Source organism: Oncorhynchus keta, chromosome 16, assembly GCF_023373465.1.
Source record: "Oncorhynchus keta strain PuntledgeMale-10-30-2019 chromosome 16, Oket_V2, whole genome shotgun sequence".
Lineage (NCBI taxonomy): Eukaryota > Metazoa > Chordata > Actinopteri > Salmoniformes > Salmonidae > Oncorhynchus > Oncorhynchus keta.
This window is the reverse complement of record NC_068436.1, coordinates 21,491,235-21,509,162: the sequence shown is the minus strand read 5'-3', so window position 1 is coordinate 21,509,162 and position 17,928 is coordinate 21,491,235. Positions and strand designations below refer to the sequence as shown.

The 17,928-nt window shown below is 42.7% G+C and overlaps 1 protein-coding gene across 1 annotated transcript; it reads right to left on the bottom strand.

Moving 5' to 3' along the window:
* Positions 1-10,942: 10,942 nt before the first annotated feature.
* LOC118382151 (alpha-2C adrenergic receptor-like) lies at positions 10,943-15,566 on the bottom strand. Its single transcript, XM_052465073.1, has 5 exons — positions 14,926-15,566; positions 13,923-14,238; positions 13,592-13,866; positions 11,671-12,131; positions 10,943-11,596 (listed from the first exon to the last, which is right to left on the bottom strand). The coding sequence occupies exons 1-4, from the start codon at positions 15,564-15,566 to the stop codon at positions 11,954-11,956; spliced, it is 1,410 nt and encodes a 469-aa protein (XP_052321033.1). The 3' UTR covers positions 10,943-11,596; positions 11,671-11,953.
* Positions 15,567-17,928: the final 2,362 nt, after the last annotated feature.

Genomic DNA, 17,928 nt, shown 5'->3' with positions numbered 1-17,928 from the left:
ATCAGTAGTATCTGTAGTATCAGTAGTATCAGTATTATCTGCAGTATCCGTAGTATCAGTAGTATCAGTATTATCTGTAGTATCAGTAGTATCTGTAGTATCAGTAGTATCAGTATTATCTGTAGTATCAGTAGTATCTGTAGTATCAGTAGTATCAGTATTATCTGTAGTATCAGTAGTATCTGTAGTATCAGTAGTATCAGTATTATCTGCAGTATCCGTAGAATCAGTAGTATCTGTAGTATCTGTAGTATCAGTATTATCCTCAGTATCTGTAGAATGAGTAGTGTCTGTAGTATGTGTAGTGTTTTTAGTATCCGTAGTATCTGTAGTATCAGTATTATCTGTAGTATCAGTAGAATCAGTAGTATCAGTATTATCTGTAGTATCAGTAGTATCTGTAGTATCAGTAGTATCAGTATTATCCTCAGTATCTGTAGAATCAGTAGTGTCTGTAGTATGTGTCGTGTTTTTAGTATCCGTAGTATCTGTAGTATCAGAAATATCTGTCGTATCAGTATTACTTGTAGTATCAGTGAACTTGAAAATCAATCGAAAAGATGTATTCATTATTCCTGTGCTAACGAGTCCTAAGTCGGTACCTCATTCCCTATGTAGTGCACTACTTCTATGAGTCCTGGTTAGAAGTAGTGCCCTGTATAGGGAACAGCGTGCCGTTTTGGGATCTACACCCATTATTACAAGACGATACAAAACGGACGAAAAACAATACTCTTATGTGAACTTGAAAATCAATCAAAAAGAAGTATTCATTATTCTGGAATACAAAACGAGATATTTATATTTATTTATTTATTCCTCGTTTTGAATTTGACAACATATAATTGATTATACAATGGAGTTAGACAATGGAGGCATCGCAAACAGCACACTATTCCTATATATGTTTTGCTGAAGTAGTACACTATGTTTTGCTAAGGAATAGGGTGCAATTTGTAACACACCCTATAAGGTAATGGCACTGTTCAAAGTATATACAAGGGGAAACATAACAACAGTGTCTAGATCTTGACACAATAAATAAATAAATAAATAAATTAATTAAATATAGCTAACGATAGAAGTATTTAAAGACATATCATTGTTTCATGGCATTTAGGTTGAGAGAGAGAGAGAGAGAGAGAGAGAGAGAGAGAGAGAGAGAGAGAGAGAGAGAGAGAGAGATCTTTGATGACAATAGGATGATAAATTGAGTCACAGAATAGGAGTAGTTTAGACTCCTCCACTGATGCATTCACTCTCCAGAGAGAGAGAGACACACACACACACTAACAGGCACACACACACTAACAGGCACACACACACTAACAGGCACACACACACTAACAGGCACACACACACTAACAGGCACACACACACTAACAGGCACACACACACTAACAGGCACACACACACTAACAGGCACACACACACTAACAGACACACACACACACTAACAGGCACACACACACTAACAGGCACACACACACTAACAGGCACACACACAGACTAACAGGCACACACACACTAACACACACTGAGGTTCCACACACTGATACAGACACTCCCCAGAGAGTGAGAGAGACATACACACACTAACAGGCACACACACACTAACAGACATACACACATTCACACACACTAACACACACACACACTGAAGTTCCACACACACTGATACAGACACTCCCCAGAGAGTGGTACGGTGTTCTCAGTCTCACACACTGCAGTCGCACGGACACTCACATACACACAGTGCAGTCGCATGCTCACACACACTGGAGTCGCACGGACACTCACATACACACACTGCAGTCGCATGCTCACACACACACACACACTGGAGTCGCACGAACGCACGCTGACACACACACACACACACACACACACACACACACACACACACACACACACACACACACACACACACACACACACACACACACACACACACACACACACACACACATTTCATCTAGCAGCTGGGAGAAGGCGAAAGTCACATTCTGAAAACACTTACTCACTCTCTCTCCCTCTCTCTCTCCCTCTCTCTCATGCTCAATCTCTCAACCTCTCTCTCTCACACCCTTTCTCTTTCACATACCCACAAACATCGCACACACACACACACACACACACACACACACACACACACACACACACACACACACACACACACACACACACACACACACACACACGGTAGCTTATTCCATTTGGTTTTAACAGAGGAGGAGAGCAGAACCATTAACATTCGGGTGATCCTAAATGGTATTCGACGTTCACCCATGTCTGAGGAGAAGATGTGGAAACTGGTCACTAGGCTTAGGAGATAATGCCTAAACTGAAGAATTAGGAGATAATGCCTAAACTGAAGAATTAGGGGATAATGCCTAAACTGAAGAATTAGGAGATAATGCCTAAACTGAAGAATTAGGAGATAATGCCTAAACTGAAGAATTAGGAGATAATGCCTAAATTGAAGAATTAGGAGATAATGCCTAAACTGAAGAATTAGGAGATAATGTCTCAACCTTAAGAATGAGGAGATAATGACTAAACCTTAACAATTAGGAGATAATGACTAACCTGAAGAATTAGGAGATAATGACTAACCCCAAAGAATTAGGAGATCGTGACTAAACCTTAAGAATTAGGAGATAATGCCTAAACCTTAAGAATTAGGAGATAATGACTAAACCTTAAGAATTAGGAGATAATGCCTAAACTGAAGAATTAGGAGATAATGCCTAAACTGAAGAATTTGGAGATAATGACTAAACTTTAAGAAGTAGGAGATAATGACAAACCTTAAGATTTAGGAGATAATGACTAAACCTTAAGAATTAGGAGATAATGACTAAACTGAAGAATTTGGAGATAATGGTCCTGTTCAAACCCTATGGGTCCTGTTCAAACCCTATGGGCCCTGTTCAAACCCTATGGGTCCTGTTCAAACCCTATGGGCCCCGGTCAAAAGTAGTGTACTAAATAGGGAATAGGGTGCCATTTTGGAAGCACACACTCAGTGTGCGAGGACGTTCGTATAACAGATCAATACTGTGTTGTCTACTGTGATGTCACAGCTGTCGTGTGTATGTGGATTGTCAAGGCCATAAGAACACAGAAGTCACTTATATTAATCAAAGTGCCAGTTGCTATCGACTGTCGTCAACGGCTTGTATTGTACCCATCCAACGTCCCTCTGTCCGTCCCTCTGTCCGTCCCTCTGTCCGTCCCTCTGTCCGTCCCTCTGTCCGTCCCTCTGTCCGTCCCTCTGTCCGTCTCTCTCCAATAGTCCTTGTAGTCACTGTATAAATAGACAATGTTTCAGTGGTTCTCTCTCCAATAGTTCTTGTAGTCACTGTGTAAATAGACAATGTTTCAGTGGTTCTCTCTCCAATAGTCCTTGGCTTGTAGTCACTGTATAAATAGACAATGTTTCAGTGGTTCTCTCTCCAATAGTCCATGGCTTGTAGTCACTGTATAAATAGACAATGTTTCAGTGGTTCTCTCTCCAATAGTCCTTGGCTTGTAGTCACTGTATAAATAGACAATGTTTCAGTGGTTCTCTCTCCAATAGTCCATGGCTTGTAGTCACTGTATAATTAGACAATGTTTCAGTGGTTCTCTCTCCAATAGTCCTTGGCTTGTAGTCACTGTATAAATAGACAATGTTTCAGTGGTTCTCTCTCCAATAGTCCTTGTAGTCACTGTATAAATAGACAATGTTTCAGTGGTTCTCTCTCCAATAGTCCTTGTAGTCACTGTATAAATAGACAATGTTTCAGTGGTTCTCTCTCCAATAGTCCTTGGCTTGTAGTCACTGTATAAATAGACAATGTTTCAGTGGTTCTCTCTCCAATAGTCCATGGCTTGTAGTCACTGTATAAATAGACAATGTTTCAGTGGTTCTCTCTCCAATAGTCCTTGGCTTGTAGTCACTGTATAAATAGACAATGTTTCAGTGGTTCTCTCTCCAATAGTCCATGGCTTGTAGTCACTGTATAAATAGACAATGTTTCAGTGGTTCTCTCTCCAATAGTCCTTGGCTTGTAGTCACTGTATAAATAGACAATGTTTCAGTGGTTCTCTCTCCAATAGTCCTTGTAGTCACTGTATAAATAGACAATGTTTCAGTGGTTCTCTCTCCAATAGTCCTTGGCTTGTAGTCACTGTATAAATAGACAATGTTTCAGTGGTTCTCTCTCCAATAGTCCTTGTAGTCACTGTATAAATAGACAATGTTTCAGTGGTTCTCTCTCCAATAGTCCTTGGCTTGTAGTCACTGTATAAATAGACAATGTTTCAGTGGTTCTCTCTCCAATAGTCCATGGCTTGTCGTCACTGTATAAATAGACAATGTTTCAGTAGTTCTCTCTCCAATAGTCCTTGGCTTGTAGTCACTGTGTAAATAGACAATGTTTCAGTGGTTCTCTCTCCAATAGTCCTTGGCTTGTAGTCACTGTATTAATAGACAATGTTTCAGTGGTTCTCTCTCCAATAGTCCTTGGCTTGTAGTCACTGTGTAAATAGACAATGTTTCAGTGGTTCTCTCTCCAATAGTCCATGGCTTGTAGTCACTGTGTAAATAGACAATGTTTCAGTGGTTCTCTCTCCAATAGTCCTTGGCTTGTAGTCACTGTATAAATAGACAATGTTTCAGTGGTTCTCTCTCCAATAGTCCTTGTAGTCACTGTATAAATAGACAATGTTTCAGTGGTTCATCTCTCCAATAGTTCTTGTAGTCACTGTGTAAATAGACAATGTTTCAGTGGTTCTCTCTCCAATAGTCTATGGCTTGTAGTCACTGTATAAATAGACAATGTTTCAGTGGTTCTCTCTCCAATAGTTATTGTAGTCACTGTATAAATAGACAATGTTTCAGTGGTTCATCCCTCCAATAGTCCTTGGCTTGTAGTCACTGTATAAATAGACAATGTTTCAGTGGTTCTCTCTCCAATAGTCCATGGCTTGTAGTCACTGTATAAATAGACAATGTTTCAGTGGTTCTCTCTCCAATAGTTATTGTAGTCACTGTATAAATAGACAATGTTTCAGTGGTTCATCTCTCCAATAGTCCTTGGCTTGTAGTCACTGTATAAATAGACAATGTTTCAGTGGTTCTCTCTCCAATAGTCCATGGCTTGTAGTCACTGTATAAATAGACAATGTTTCAGTGGTTCTCTCTCCAATAGTCCTTGGCTTGTAGTCACTGTATAAATAGACAATGTTTCAGTGGTTCTCTCTCCAATAGTTATTGTAGTCACTGTATAAATAGACAATGTTTCAGTGGTTCATCTCTCCAATAGTCCTTGGCTTGTAGTCACTGTATAAATAGACAATGTTTCAGTGGTTCTCTCTCCAATAGTCCATGGCTTGTAGTCACTGTATAAATAGACAATGTTTCAGTGGTTCTCTCTCCAATAGTCATTGGCTTGTAGTCACTGTATAAATAGACAATGTTTCAGTGGTTCTCTCTCCAATAGTCCATGGCTTGTAGTCACTGTATAAATAGACAATGTTTCAGTGGTTCTCTCTCCAATAGTTCTTGTAGTCACTGTATAAATAGACAATGTTTCAGTGGTTCATCTCTCCAATAGTCCTTGGCTTGTAGTCACTGTATAAATAGACAATGTTTCAGTGGTTCTCTCTCCAATAGTTCTTGTAGTCACTGTATAAATAGACAATGTTTCAGTGGTTCATCTCTCCAATAGTCCATGGCTTGTAGTCACTGTATAAATAGACAATGTTTCAGTGGTTCATCTCTCCAATAGTCCATGGCTTGTAGTCACTGTATAAATAGACAATGTTTCAGTGGTTCATCTCTCCAATAGTCCTTGGCTTGTAGTCACTGTATAAATAGACAATGTTTCAGTGGTTCTCTCTCCAATAGTCCTTGGCTTGTAGTCACTGTATAAATAGACAATGTTTCAGTGGTTCTCTCTCCAATAGTCCTTGGCTTGTAGTCACTGTATAAATAGACAATGTTTCAGTGGTTCTCTCTCCAATAGTCCTTGGCTTGTAGTCACTGTGTAAATAGACAATGTTTCAGTGGTTCTCTCTCCAATAGTCCTTGGCTTGTAGTCACTGTGTAAATAGACAATGTTTCAGTGGTTCTCTCTCCAATAGTCCTTGGCTTGTAGTCACTGTATAAATAGACAATGTTTCAGTGGTTCATCTCTCCAATAGTCCTTGGCTTGTAGTCACTGTGTAAATAGACAATGTTTCAGTGGTTCTCTCTCCAATAGTCCTTGGCTTGTAGTCACTGTATAAATAGACAATGTTTCAGTGGTTCATCTCTCCAATAGTCCATGGCTTGTAGTCACTGTATAAATAGACAATGTTTCAGTGGTTCTCTCTCCAATAGTCCATGGCTTGTAGTCACTGTGTAAATAGACAATGTTTCAGTGGTTCTCTCTCCAATAGTCCTTGGCTTGTCGTCACTGTATAAATAGACAATGTTTCAGTGGTTCTCTCTCCAATAGTCCTTGGCTTGTAGTCACTGTATAAATAGACAATGTTTCAGTGGTTCTCTCTCCAATAGTTCTTGCCTTGTAGTCACTGTATAAATAGACAATGTTTCAGTGGTTCTCTCTCCAATAGTCCTTGTAGTCACTGTATAAATAGACAATGTTTCAGTGGTTCTCTCTCCAATAGTCCATGGCTTGTAGTCACTGTATAAATAGACAATGTTTCAGTGGTTCTCTCTCCAATAGTACTTGGCTTGTAGTCACTGTATAAATAGACAATGTTTCAGTGGTTCATCTCTCCAAATGTCACGCCCTGGTCGAAGTATTTTGTGTTTTATCTTTATAATATTTTTTTGTTCCAGGCTTTGGTACTGTAGTCTATAGTTGGTCAGTCACTGTAGTCTATAGTTGGTCAGTCACTGTAGTCTATAGTTGGTCAGTCACTGTAGTCTATAGTTGATCAGTCACTATAGTCTACAGTCGGTCAGTCACTGTAGTCTATGGTTGATCAGTCACTGTAGTCTATAGTTGATCAGCCACTATAGTCTATAGTTGATCAGTCACTATAGTCTACAGTCGGTCAGTCACTATAGTCTATAGTTGATCAGTCAGTGTAGTCTATAGTTGGTCAGTCACTGTAGTCTATAGTTGGTCAGTCACTGTAGTCTATAGTTGGTCAGTCACTGTAGTCTATAGTTGGTCAGTCACTATAGTCTATAGTTGGTCAGTCACTGTAGTCTATAGTTGGTCAGTCACTGTAGTCTATAGTTGGTCAGTCACTGTAGTCTATAGTTGATCAGTCACTGTAGTCTATAGTTGATCAGTCACTATAGTCTACAGTCGGTCAGTCACTGTAGTCTATGGTTGATCAGTCACTGTAGTCTATAGTTGATCAGCCACTATAGTCTATAGTTGATCAGTCACTATAGTCTACAGTCGATCAGCCACTATAGTCTATAGTTGATCAGCCACTATAGTCTATAGTTGATCAGCCACTATAGTCTACGGTCGATCAGCCACTATAGTCTATAGTTGATCAGCCACTATAGTCTACGGTCGATCAGCCACTATAGTCTATGGTTGATCAGCCACTATAGTCTATAGTTGATCAGTCACTATAGTCTACAGTCGATCAGCCACTATAGTCTATAGTTGATCAGCCACTATAGTCTATATTTGATCAGTCACTATAGTCTATAGTTGATCAGCCACTATAGTCTATAGTTGATCAGCCACTATAGTCTACGGTTGATCAGCCACTATAGTCTATAGTTGATCAGCCACTATAGTCTACAGTTGATCAGCCACTATAGTCTATAGTTGATCAGCCACTATAGTCTACAGTTGATCAGCCACTATAGTCTATAGTTGATCAGCCACTATAGTCTATGGTTGATCAGCCACTATAGTCTATAGTTGATCAGCCACTATAGTCTATAGTTGATCAGCCACTATAGTCTATGGTTGATCAGCCACTATAGTCTATAGTTGATCAGCCACTATAGTCTATGGTTGATCAGCCACTATAGTCTATAGTTGATCAGCCACTATAGTCTATGGTTGATCAGCCACTATAGTCTATAGTTGATCAGCCACTATAGTCTATAGTTGATCAGCCACTATAGTCTATAGTTGATCAGCCACTATAGTCTATAGTTGATCAGCCACTATAGTCTATAGTTGATCAGCCACTATAGTCTATAGTTGATCAGCCACTATAGTCTATAGTTGATCAGTCACTATAGTCTATAGTTGATCAGCCGCATAGTAGTTATAAACTATGTGGTTAACTGCATATGGATAATGGGGAACATTCTGCTGCCCTTTTCATTGACCTGTTAAAGGCTTTTGATACTGTTGATCAGTCACTGTTAATTTAGGGTCTTTCCTCATTTGGCCTTGACCAGACTGCATGTAACGGGTTTAAACATGTATTGATATATATATATATATATATATATATAACTCGGTGTGTCTCTACTGATGATGTTCGATCAGGTTTCCTGGATAATTACGAAAGGTGTCCCGCAGGGATCGATTCTGGGTCCTGTTCTTTTTACTGTTTACATTAATTAACAATATGGACTTGTAACCTGCACTTGTATGCCGATGATGCTGTTGTGTATGCTATTGTCCCCCGACGGTTGACCAGAGGCTCTATCTGAACTGCAGTCTGCCTTCATTGTATTACAGAGAAACTTTATTGACCTGAAATTAGTATTGAATGCAGGTAAAACTGATTATATGTTGTTCTCTAGAGAGCGTCAAAATAACTCTGAGGATTTAATGTCCTTTGGATGGTGTCCATATTGATCGTGTCCCTGCTTACAAATGTCTGGGCATCTGGATCGATGAAAAGCTGTCTTTTAAAAAGCATATTGATGAGTTAGGTAAAGGAGTTAGGTAAAGTAGCTGAGACTAAAAATGGGCTTATTTTATAGAAATAGGTTCCGCCTCTCTCTACATAGTAGAAAGCAGATTATTCAATCAACGTTCCTATAGGGGATAAACATCATCAATATTATATCAGCTGCCACTTCATTATAGCTGACAGATGCAGTTTATCAGAGCACACCGAATTTATTATGGCCGGCAATTTTAGTACTCATCGCTGCATTCTCTAACCGGGAAGTTGGTTGGCCCTCTGTGATGTCATCGCTGCATTCTCTAACCGGGAAGTTGGTTGGCCCTCTGTGATGTCATCGCTGCATTCTCTAACCGGGAAGTTGGTTGGCCCTCTGTGATGTCATCGCTGCATTCTCTAACTGGGAAGTTGGTTGGCCCTCTGTGATGTCATCGCTGCATTCTCTAACCGGGAAGTTGGTTAACCCTCTGTGATGTCATCGCTGCATTCTCTAACCGGGAAGATGGTTGGCCCTCTGTGATGTCATCGCTGCATTCTCTAACCGGGAAGATGGTTGGGCCCTCTGTGATGTCATCGCTGCATTCTCTAACTGGGAAGTTGGTTGGCCCTCTGTGATGTCATCGCTGCATTCTCTAACCGGGAAGATGGTTGGGCCCTCTGTGATGTCATCGCTGCATTCTCTAACCGGGAAGATGGTTGGTCCCTCTGTGATGTCATCGCTGCATTCTCTAACTGGGAAGATGGTTGGGCCCTCATGTGACTAGGGAAAGCATTAGGGTCCATGTGACTAGGAAAGCATTAGGGTCCATGTGACTAGGGAAAGCATTAGGGTCATTAGGGTCCATGTGACTGGGAAAGCATTAGGGTCCATGAGACTAGGGAAACCATTAGGGTCCATGTGACTAGGGAAAGCATTAGGGTCCATGTGACTAGGGAAAGCATTAGGGTCCATGTGACTAGGGAAAGCATTAGGGTCCATGTGACTAGGGAAAGCATTAGGGTCATTAGGGTCCATGTGACTAAGGAAAGCATTAGGGTCCATGTGACTAGGGAAAGCATTTGGGTCATTAGGGTCCATGTGACTAGGGAAAGCATTAGGGTCCATGTGACTAGGGAAAGCATTAGGGTCATTAGGGTCCATGTGACTAGGAAAGCATTAGAGTCCTTAGGGTCCATGTGACTAGGGAAAGCATTAGGGTCCTTAGGGTCCATGTGACTAGGAAAGCATTAGGGTCCTTAGGGTCCATGTGACTAGGGAAAGCATTAGGGTCCTTAGGGTCCATGTGAATAGGGAAAGCATTAGGGTCCATGTGAATAGGGAAAGCATTAGGGTCCACGTGACTAGGGAAAGCATTAGGGTCCATCTGACTAGGGAAAGCATTAGGGTCCATGTGACTAGGGAAAGTATTAGGGTCTATGTGACTAGGGAAAGCATTAGGGTCCATGTGACTAGGGAAAGCATTAGGGTCCATCTGACTAGGGAAAGCATTAGGGTCCATGTGACTAGGGAAAGCATTAGGGTCCATGTGACTAGGGAAAGCATCAGGGTCATTAGGGTCCATGTGACTAGGGAAAGCATTAGGGTCCATGTGACTAGGGAAAGCATTAGGGTCCATGTGACTAGGGAAAGCATTGGGGTCATTAGGGTCCATGTGACTAGGGGAAAGCATTAGGGTCCATGTGACTAGGGAAAGCATTAGGGTCCATCTGACTAGGGAAAGCATTAGGGTCCATGTGACTAGGGAAAGCATTAGGGTCCATGTGACTAGGGAAAGCATCAGGGTCATTAGGGTCCATGTGACTAGGGAAAGCATTAGGGTCCATGTGACTAGGGAAAGCATCAGGGTCATTAGGGTCCATGTGACTGGGAAAGCATTAGTGTCCATGTGACTAGGGAAACCATTAGGGTCCATGTGACTAGGGAAAGCATTAGGGTCCATGTGACTAGGGAAACCATTAGGGTCCACGTGATTGGGGAAAGCATTAGGGTCCACGTGACTAGGAAAGCATTAGGGTCCATGTGACTAGGGAAAGCATTAGGGTCCACGTGACTAGGAAAGCATTAGGGTCATTAGGGTCCATGTGACTAGGGGAAAGCATTAGGGTCCATGTGACTAGGGAAAGCATCAGGGTCCACGTGACTAGGAAAGCATTAGGGTCCACGTGACTAGGGAAAGCATTAGGGTCCATGTGACTAGGGAAAGCATCAGGGTCCACGTGACTAGGAAAGCATTAGGGTCCACGTGATTGGGGAAAGCATTAGGGTCCATGTGACTAGGGAAAGCATTAGGGTCCATGTGACTAGGGAAAGCATTAGGGTCATCAGGGTCCATGTGACTAGAGAAAGCATTAGGGTCCATGTGATTGGGGAAAGCATTAGGGTCCATGTGACTCCCCATCAGGAGAACCTCTTCCATGACTTGCAGAGTATTTTCTGAATGACTGTGTTCTGGTCAAACGTAATGGACTAAAATATCCATATACTGTAGGTTCATCCATGTTCATATATAGGCCCTCATACCTGTCTGTTCAGAAGGACCTCTTCCCTGACTTGTATATAGGTCCATGTACTGTACAGTATATACTGTTGGACTATCCACGTTCAGAAAGACCTCTTCCCTGACTTGTATATAGGTCCATGTACTGTACAGTATATACTGTTGGACTATCCACGTTCAGAAAGACCTCTTCCCTGACTTGTATATAGGTCCATGTACTGTACAGTATATACTGTTGGACTATCCACGTTCAGAAGGACCTCTTCCCTGACTTGTATATAGGGTCCATGTACTGTACAGTATATACTGTTGGACTATCCACGTTCAGAAAGACCTCTTCCCTGACTTGTATATAGGTCCATGTACTGTACAGTATATACTGTTGGACTATCCACGTTCAGAAAGACCTCTTCCCTGACTTGTATATAGGTCCATGTACTGTACAGTATATACTGTTGGACTATCCACGTTCAGAAAGACCTCTTCCCTGACTTGTATATAGGTCCATGTACTGTACAGTATATACTGTTGGACTATCCACGTTCAGAAAGACCTCTTCCCTGACTTGTATATAGGGTCCATGTACTGTACAGTATATACTGTTGGACTATCCGCGTTCAGAAGGACCTCTTCCCTGACTTGCAGACTAGAATCTTCCGGAAGGCTCGTCTGAAGTCCTGGTTGAAGATGGTGTAGATGACGGGGTTGAGGGAGCTGTTGACGTAGCCTGTCCAGAAGAAGAACTTAAAAAGAGACTGGGGGATCTCACACGGCGCCCGGCACACTCCGTACAGGCTGTAAGCAGATCAAATACGATCAATTAATCAATCAATCAATCCATACAATCAAACTAACAGTTGGCTACCACCTGGCTGTAGTCAAATATTTGTTATTTTTTAAAAGTATTTAGTTATCGTCCCAAATGCCACCGCCCGGATCTCTACAAAGGACCCTACTAACTATAGATGGACACGACCTTAGAGTGAAATCTCACCACAACGACCTTACAGTAAAAAAAAACACACAATGAAATTACTTAAAGAAGCTAACAAAAAAAAACTCCAGGTAAACAACGAGCGATGCGAGACAAACAATTGGCTCAATGGTGTCTGCTCCTCTTACCTGATGGGAAAAGATGTTACAGAACTCGCGAGCTTTGGAAAACGCTGTATTACAGTATTACTGTGTAGAATACATAGTAGAAATACAGAGTAGAAACCAGTAGAAACACAGTAGAAAACAGTAGAAACCAGTAGAAACACAGTAGAAGCAGTAGAAACACAGTAGAATCAGTAGAAACACAGTAGAAACCAGTAGAATCAGTAGAAACACAGTAGAAACACAGTAGAACACAGTAGAAACCAGTAGAATCAGTAGAAACACAGTAGAAACCAGTAGAAACCAGTAGAATCAGTAGAAACACAGTAGAAACACAGTAGAATCAGTAGAAACACAGTAGAAACACAGTAGAAACCAGTAGAAACACAGTAGAAACACAGTAGAAACACAGTAGAAACCAGTAGAATCAGTAGAAACACAGTAGAAACCAGTAGAATCAGTAGAAACACAGTAGAAACCAGTAGAATCAGTAGAAACACAGTAGAAACCAGTAGAAACCAGTAGAAACACAGTAGAAACACAGTAGAAACACAGTGAAACACAGTAGAAACACAGTAGAAACGCAGAAACACAGTAGAAACCAGTAGAAACACAGTAGAAACCAGTAGAAACACAATAGAAACACAGTAGAAACCAGTAGAAACACAGTAGAAACACAGTAGAAACACAGACACACAGTAGAAACCAGTAGAAACACAGTAGAAACACAGTAGAAACACAGTAGAAACACAGTAGAAACCAGTAGAAACACAGTAGAAACCAGTAGAAACACAGTAGAAACACAGTAGAAACCAGTGAATCACAGTTGAAACACAGTAGAAACCAGTAGAAACAGTAGAAACCAGTAGAAACACAGTAGAAACCAGTAGAAACCAGTAGAAACACAGTAGAAACCAGTAGAAACACAGTAGAAACCAGTAGAAACCAGTAGAAACACAGTAGAAACCAGTAGAAACACAGTAGAAACCAGTAGAAACACAGTAGAAACACAGTAGAAACCAGTGAATCACAGTTGAAACACAGTAGAAACCAGTAGAAACAGAGTAGAAACACAGTAGAAACACAGTAGAAACCAGTAGAAACCAGTAGAAACCAGTAGAAACCAGTAGAAACACAGCAGAAACACAGTAGAATACCTGTAGCTGAAGAAGAAGGGGAACCAGCAGATCACGAAGACGCCCATCACCACCGCCAAGACGAAGGTAAACCTCTTCTCCCTCGCCGCTGTGATTTTGTTCCTGTTGACGGTGCTCCTCCGCTTCCTACGGGACGAAAACAGCTCGATGGACTTAGAGCTGGCACGCGACTTCTTGCTCTCTGAGCGTTTGGACGAAGCCAAGCTGCTCTTCCTGCTTCCTGTGGACTTCCTTCTCTCTGAAGGTTTGGAATCCTTCTTGTCGTCATGGTGATGGTGGTGGTGGTGGTGGTGGTGTTGATGCTGATGGGAAGAGGAAGAGGAATGGGAATGTTTTTTGGCGGATGTGGGTTTTCGTCCGACGAGCTGCTTTCGTCAAAGTCGTCTCCGTCGTCGGGGTCGGGGGTTAATTTGAGTTCGTTGGGTAACATCCCCTGTGGCACCGGCGTCTTCTGCTGGCTCTGGCAGTGCCCGTTCTCCCGGGCAACCCCTCCGCCGCCACCGTTTTCCTTCAGAGATCCTCCGCACCCCTCCTCCTCGCCCCCCTGCCCCAACCCGTTAACGTGTAACGGGGCAGTTCCGTTGTCCTCCACCTCTCTCTTCTTCTCCGACATGGTCCTCGTCCGCGTCTTAGCAACCTGGTAGATCCTGATCAGAAGAAGATTCATCAATTACATTTAGTCACGCTACACACTAGATAGTATACTAGATAGGGGATACAGGGTTCCATTTAGCAATACACACTAGATAGTATACTACATAGGGGAACAGGGTTCCATTTAGCGCTACACACTAGATAGTATACTACATAGGGGAACAGGGTTCCATTTAGCGATACACACTAGAGAGTATACTACATAGGGGATACAGGGTTCCATTTAGCGCTACGCACTAGATAGTATACTACATAGGGGAACAGGGTTCCATTTAGCGCTACACACTAGGTTGTATACTAGATAGGGGAACAGGGTTCCATTTAGCGCTACACACTAGAGAGTATACTACATAGGGGATACAGGGTTCCATTTAGCGATACACACTAGAGAGTATACTACATAGGGGATACAGGGTTCCATTTAGCGCTACACACTAGAGAGTATACTACATAGGGGAACAGGGTTCCATTTAGCGCTACACACTAGAGAGTATACTACATAGGGGAACAGGGTTCCATTTAGCGCTACACACTAGATAGTATACTAGATATGGGAACAGGGTACAATTTGAGACACGCGCTAGGAAGTACACTACATTTGGGGAAAATGGTATCATTTCAGACATACACTAGGAAGTGCACTACATTAGGAGGGTTTGAGTAAAAGGGGGTCAACTCACCTGATGTACACCAGTATCATGATAACGCAGGGAGCGAAGAAGGATCCTATGCTGGAGTAGAGAATATACCAGGTCTCATCGTTCAGCCGACACTGAGGACTGATCTCCCCTCCGCTGCTCCTGTCCATGGAGATCAACGGCGGAAAGGAAATGACGGCCGAGATCAGCCAGACCACCACGATCATCCCGTTTAGCCGTGTAGGCGTCCGCTTCTGGTTGTATTCTATCGCCTGGGTGATCGACCAGTAACGATCGAGACTGATAGCGCACAGGTGAACTATAGACGACGTGCAAAAGAGGACGTCCAACGCCAAGTAGACGTCGCACCAAACTTTCCCGAAGAACCAGTAGCCCATGAGTTCGTTAGCTAAAGAGAAAGGCATGACGAGCGTAGCCACTAGGATGTCCGCGCTGGCCAGGGACACCAGGAAGAGGTTCTGCGGCGGTTTGAGAGCGCGGCTGGTCAACACGGCGATGACCACCAGCACGTTGCCCACAATGGTAAACAGGATGAGGAAGCCCACGACTACCGTCAGTCCGGTTACGGAGAGGAGAGAGTACTCACTGTCCCCGGTAGCCGAGGAGTTGGTGTATGTGGTATTCTGCTCGTCCACCACCCGGGAGAAATTCAAGAAATCCATTATTTTAATTAATCACTCATGCATGAGGGGTAAAAAAAAATGAAAAAAAAAAAAATAATTCAGGGAAATTATATGGGTTCGTTATATTTCACATGTCTTTGGAGAAAAACGTTGAAATCACACGGTCCCTTTTCCCTTCTCTCTCAGCCCTCTCTCTCTCTCTCCCACCTGCCTCTTATATTCAGCGTTGTCATCTCCAATCCGCTCCGAGACAGAAACGGACTAAAATCAGGAAAATAAACAAAAAAATACTCCGAAGACAAACTGTCATAGGTGTTAAGATTCAACATAACTTAATCACCACCAGGACAAATCAGTTAGATCCCCATCCACGCGTCCTCGGCGGGTAGTAAATGTCCTCCTCCCTGCTGCATCCTCGAGCTGCTACACGGAGCGTCCTGCTCTCCGCGTCCTGCTCGAGAGGATTGTAATATCCACGTGCTGTTCGCATTTAAACTCACCCGGGGAGCGGGAGAAGAGAGAGAGGAGATAGAGAGGGTGGGGTGTTATGACCCGTGAAAATTGATACCACATATATATATACCGCACCAGTTGATGTAGTTACTGTCATGTGTGAGGACCAGCTATCAGTGTGTGCTGTATTGGAGGGCCTAAACTCAACTTTAAAACACTTAATGAATATCTAAAAAATTATGAGAATCTAATTCTGACTTGAGACTGAGTTGGTAGATGATGTCAGTGCATCACTGATTGACAGACGGTTTAAGTCCCAAATGCCCCCCCCTCCCCTCCTTTTTCCCCACATATACAGTGCACTGCTTTTGCTCAGAGACCAATCATATTTAATCCACGTTGTGTATTATCAGTAGGTGTCTCTCTGTCCCGAGCTGTCAAATCGGAACGGAGTGGCGCATCAGCATCGCAGAACGTTTCATTCCAAGAAGAATGCGCTCGAGGTGTGTCTCCTCCTCGCGTACATCACAGACTGCATCGGTTTGTTCCGTCCACTCGCTGGAGGTCACTATAGTAAAGGCGGCGAGTCCGACACCGTAACGGGGCCGGTAATATATAACTCAAGTGTAAACATGAAACATGAGAACCAAATACATGGTCTACCGCTGCGTTTAGATATATCTGTTGATTAAAACCTGTTCGTTCAGCCGAGTCACAGTCCGACAGCATAATATATCTCCCCCGTTCTCAAACACACACACACACACACACACACACACACACACACACACACACACACACACACACACACACACACACACACACACACACACACACACACACACACACACACACACACACACACACACGCTGAATAATTGATAGAAACGAGTGGCTGCCTGACTCTGACCTTGCCTCGTCAGGGATATATATATGAGTACATAGTCGCGGAAATTCGTTATTTTATTGCCAGCTGAAAAAGTCTGTGTCAGTCCGCAAATACAGAACTAGTAAAGGCCCAGCACCCAACTTTTGTAAAAAAAAATATATATATATTAGTGTTTAACAACATTTGAAAATTGAGTCTGATAATTATCTGTACAAAACAGTTAATCTGATCATACTTGTGGAATATAAAAATTCTCGCGTGATATACGTTTTTCAGTTTCTTGAAATACTTTTAACAAACAGCAACTTATCTCTATGTGAAAATTGATTTGTGCTCGTTGGAAAACAGCCCCGGTGGTCCCGGCGTCTTCTGCTGGCTCTGGCAGCGCACGTTCTCCGGGGCAACCCCCTCGGCCTATGCCAGTAATTGCTGCTGAACTTTTCATCCCTTCTTTAGTAGACCCTCGTATCCAGAACAACTGACAGTAGTGAGGGCATAGTGATTGCTTTGTTTTTTGTCATAGTGGTGCACCCGTGGGAATCTACCCCACAACCCTCATCATTGCAAGTGCCACGCGCTACCATGACATCATCACATCACATCACATCGTCACAAACCACTTGATGTTCTCTGTTACTGGACTGTGTATCGTCATGGTGATGGAAGGTCTATAGGTACAAACATAGATGACCAGACTATGTACAATACAGGATGGTCAATTCATATGGCACAATATTATTTTACATTTTATTATTTTAATAAAATAAAAATATTTAATTTGATGTCTTTGCCCGTAACTTTGCACCTTTTGATGTGACTGTTTTGAGGACAGGGACAGGAACAGGGACAGGGACAGGAACAGGGACAGGAACAGGGACAGGGACAGGGACAGGAACAGGGACAGAGACAGAGACAGGGACAGGGACAGGGACAGGGACTGGGACAGGGACAGGGACAGAGACAGGGACAGGGACAGGGACAGGGACAGGGACAGGGACAGGAACAGGGACAGGAACAGGGACAGGGACAGAGACAGAGACAGGGACTGGGACTGGGACT

Excerpts from the sequence above, each read along its gene's own strand:
- LOC118382151 (XM_052465073.1), bottom strand. The coding sequence starts at position 15,566 with ATGGATTTCTTGAATTTCTCCCGGGTGGTGGACGAGCAGAATACCACA. Across the intron at positions 14,239-14,925 it reads ATGATACTGGTGTACATCAG|GATCTACCAGGTTGCTAAGA; the intron begins GTGAGTTGACCC and ends TCTTCTGATCAG. Across the intron at positions 13,867-13,922 it reads ACCCACATCCGCCAAAAAAC|CATCACCATGACGACAAGAA; the intron begins ATTCCCATTCCT and ends CACCACCACCAC.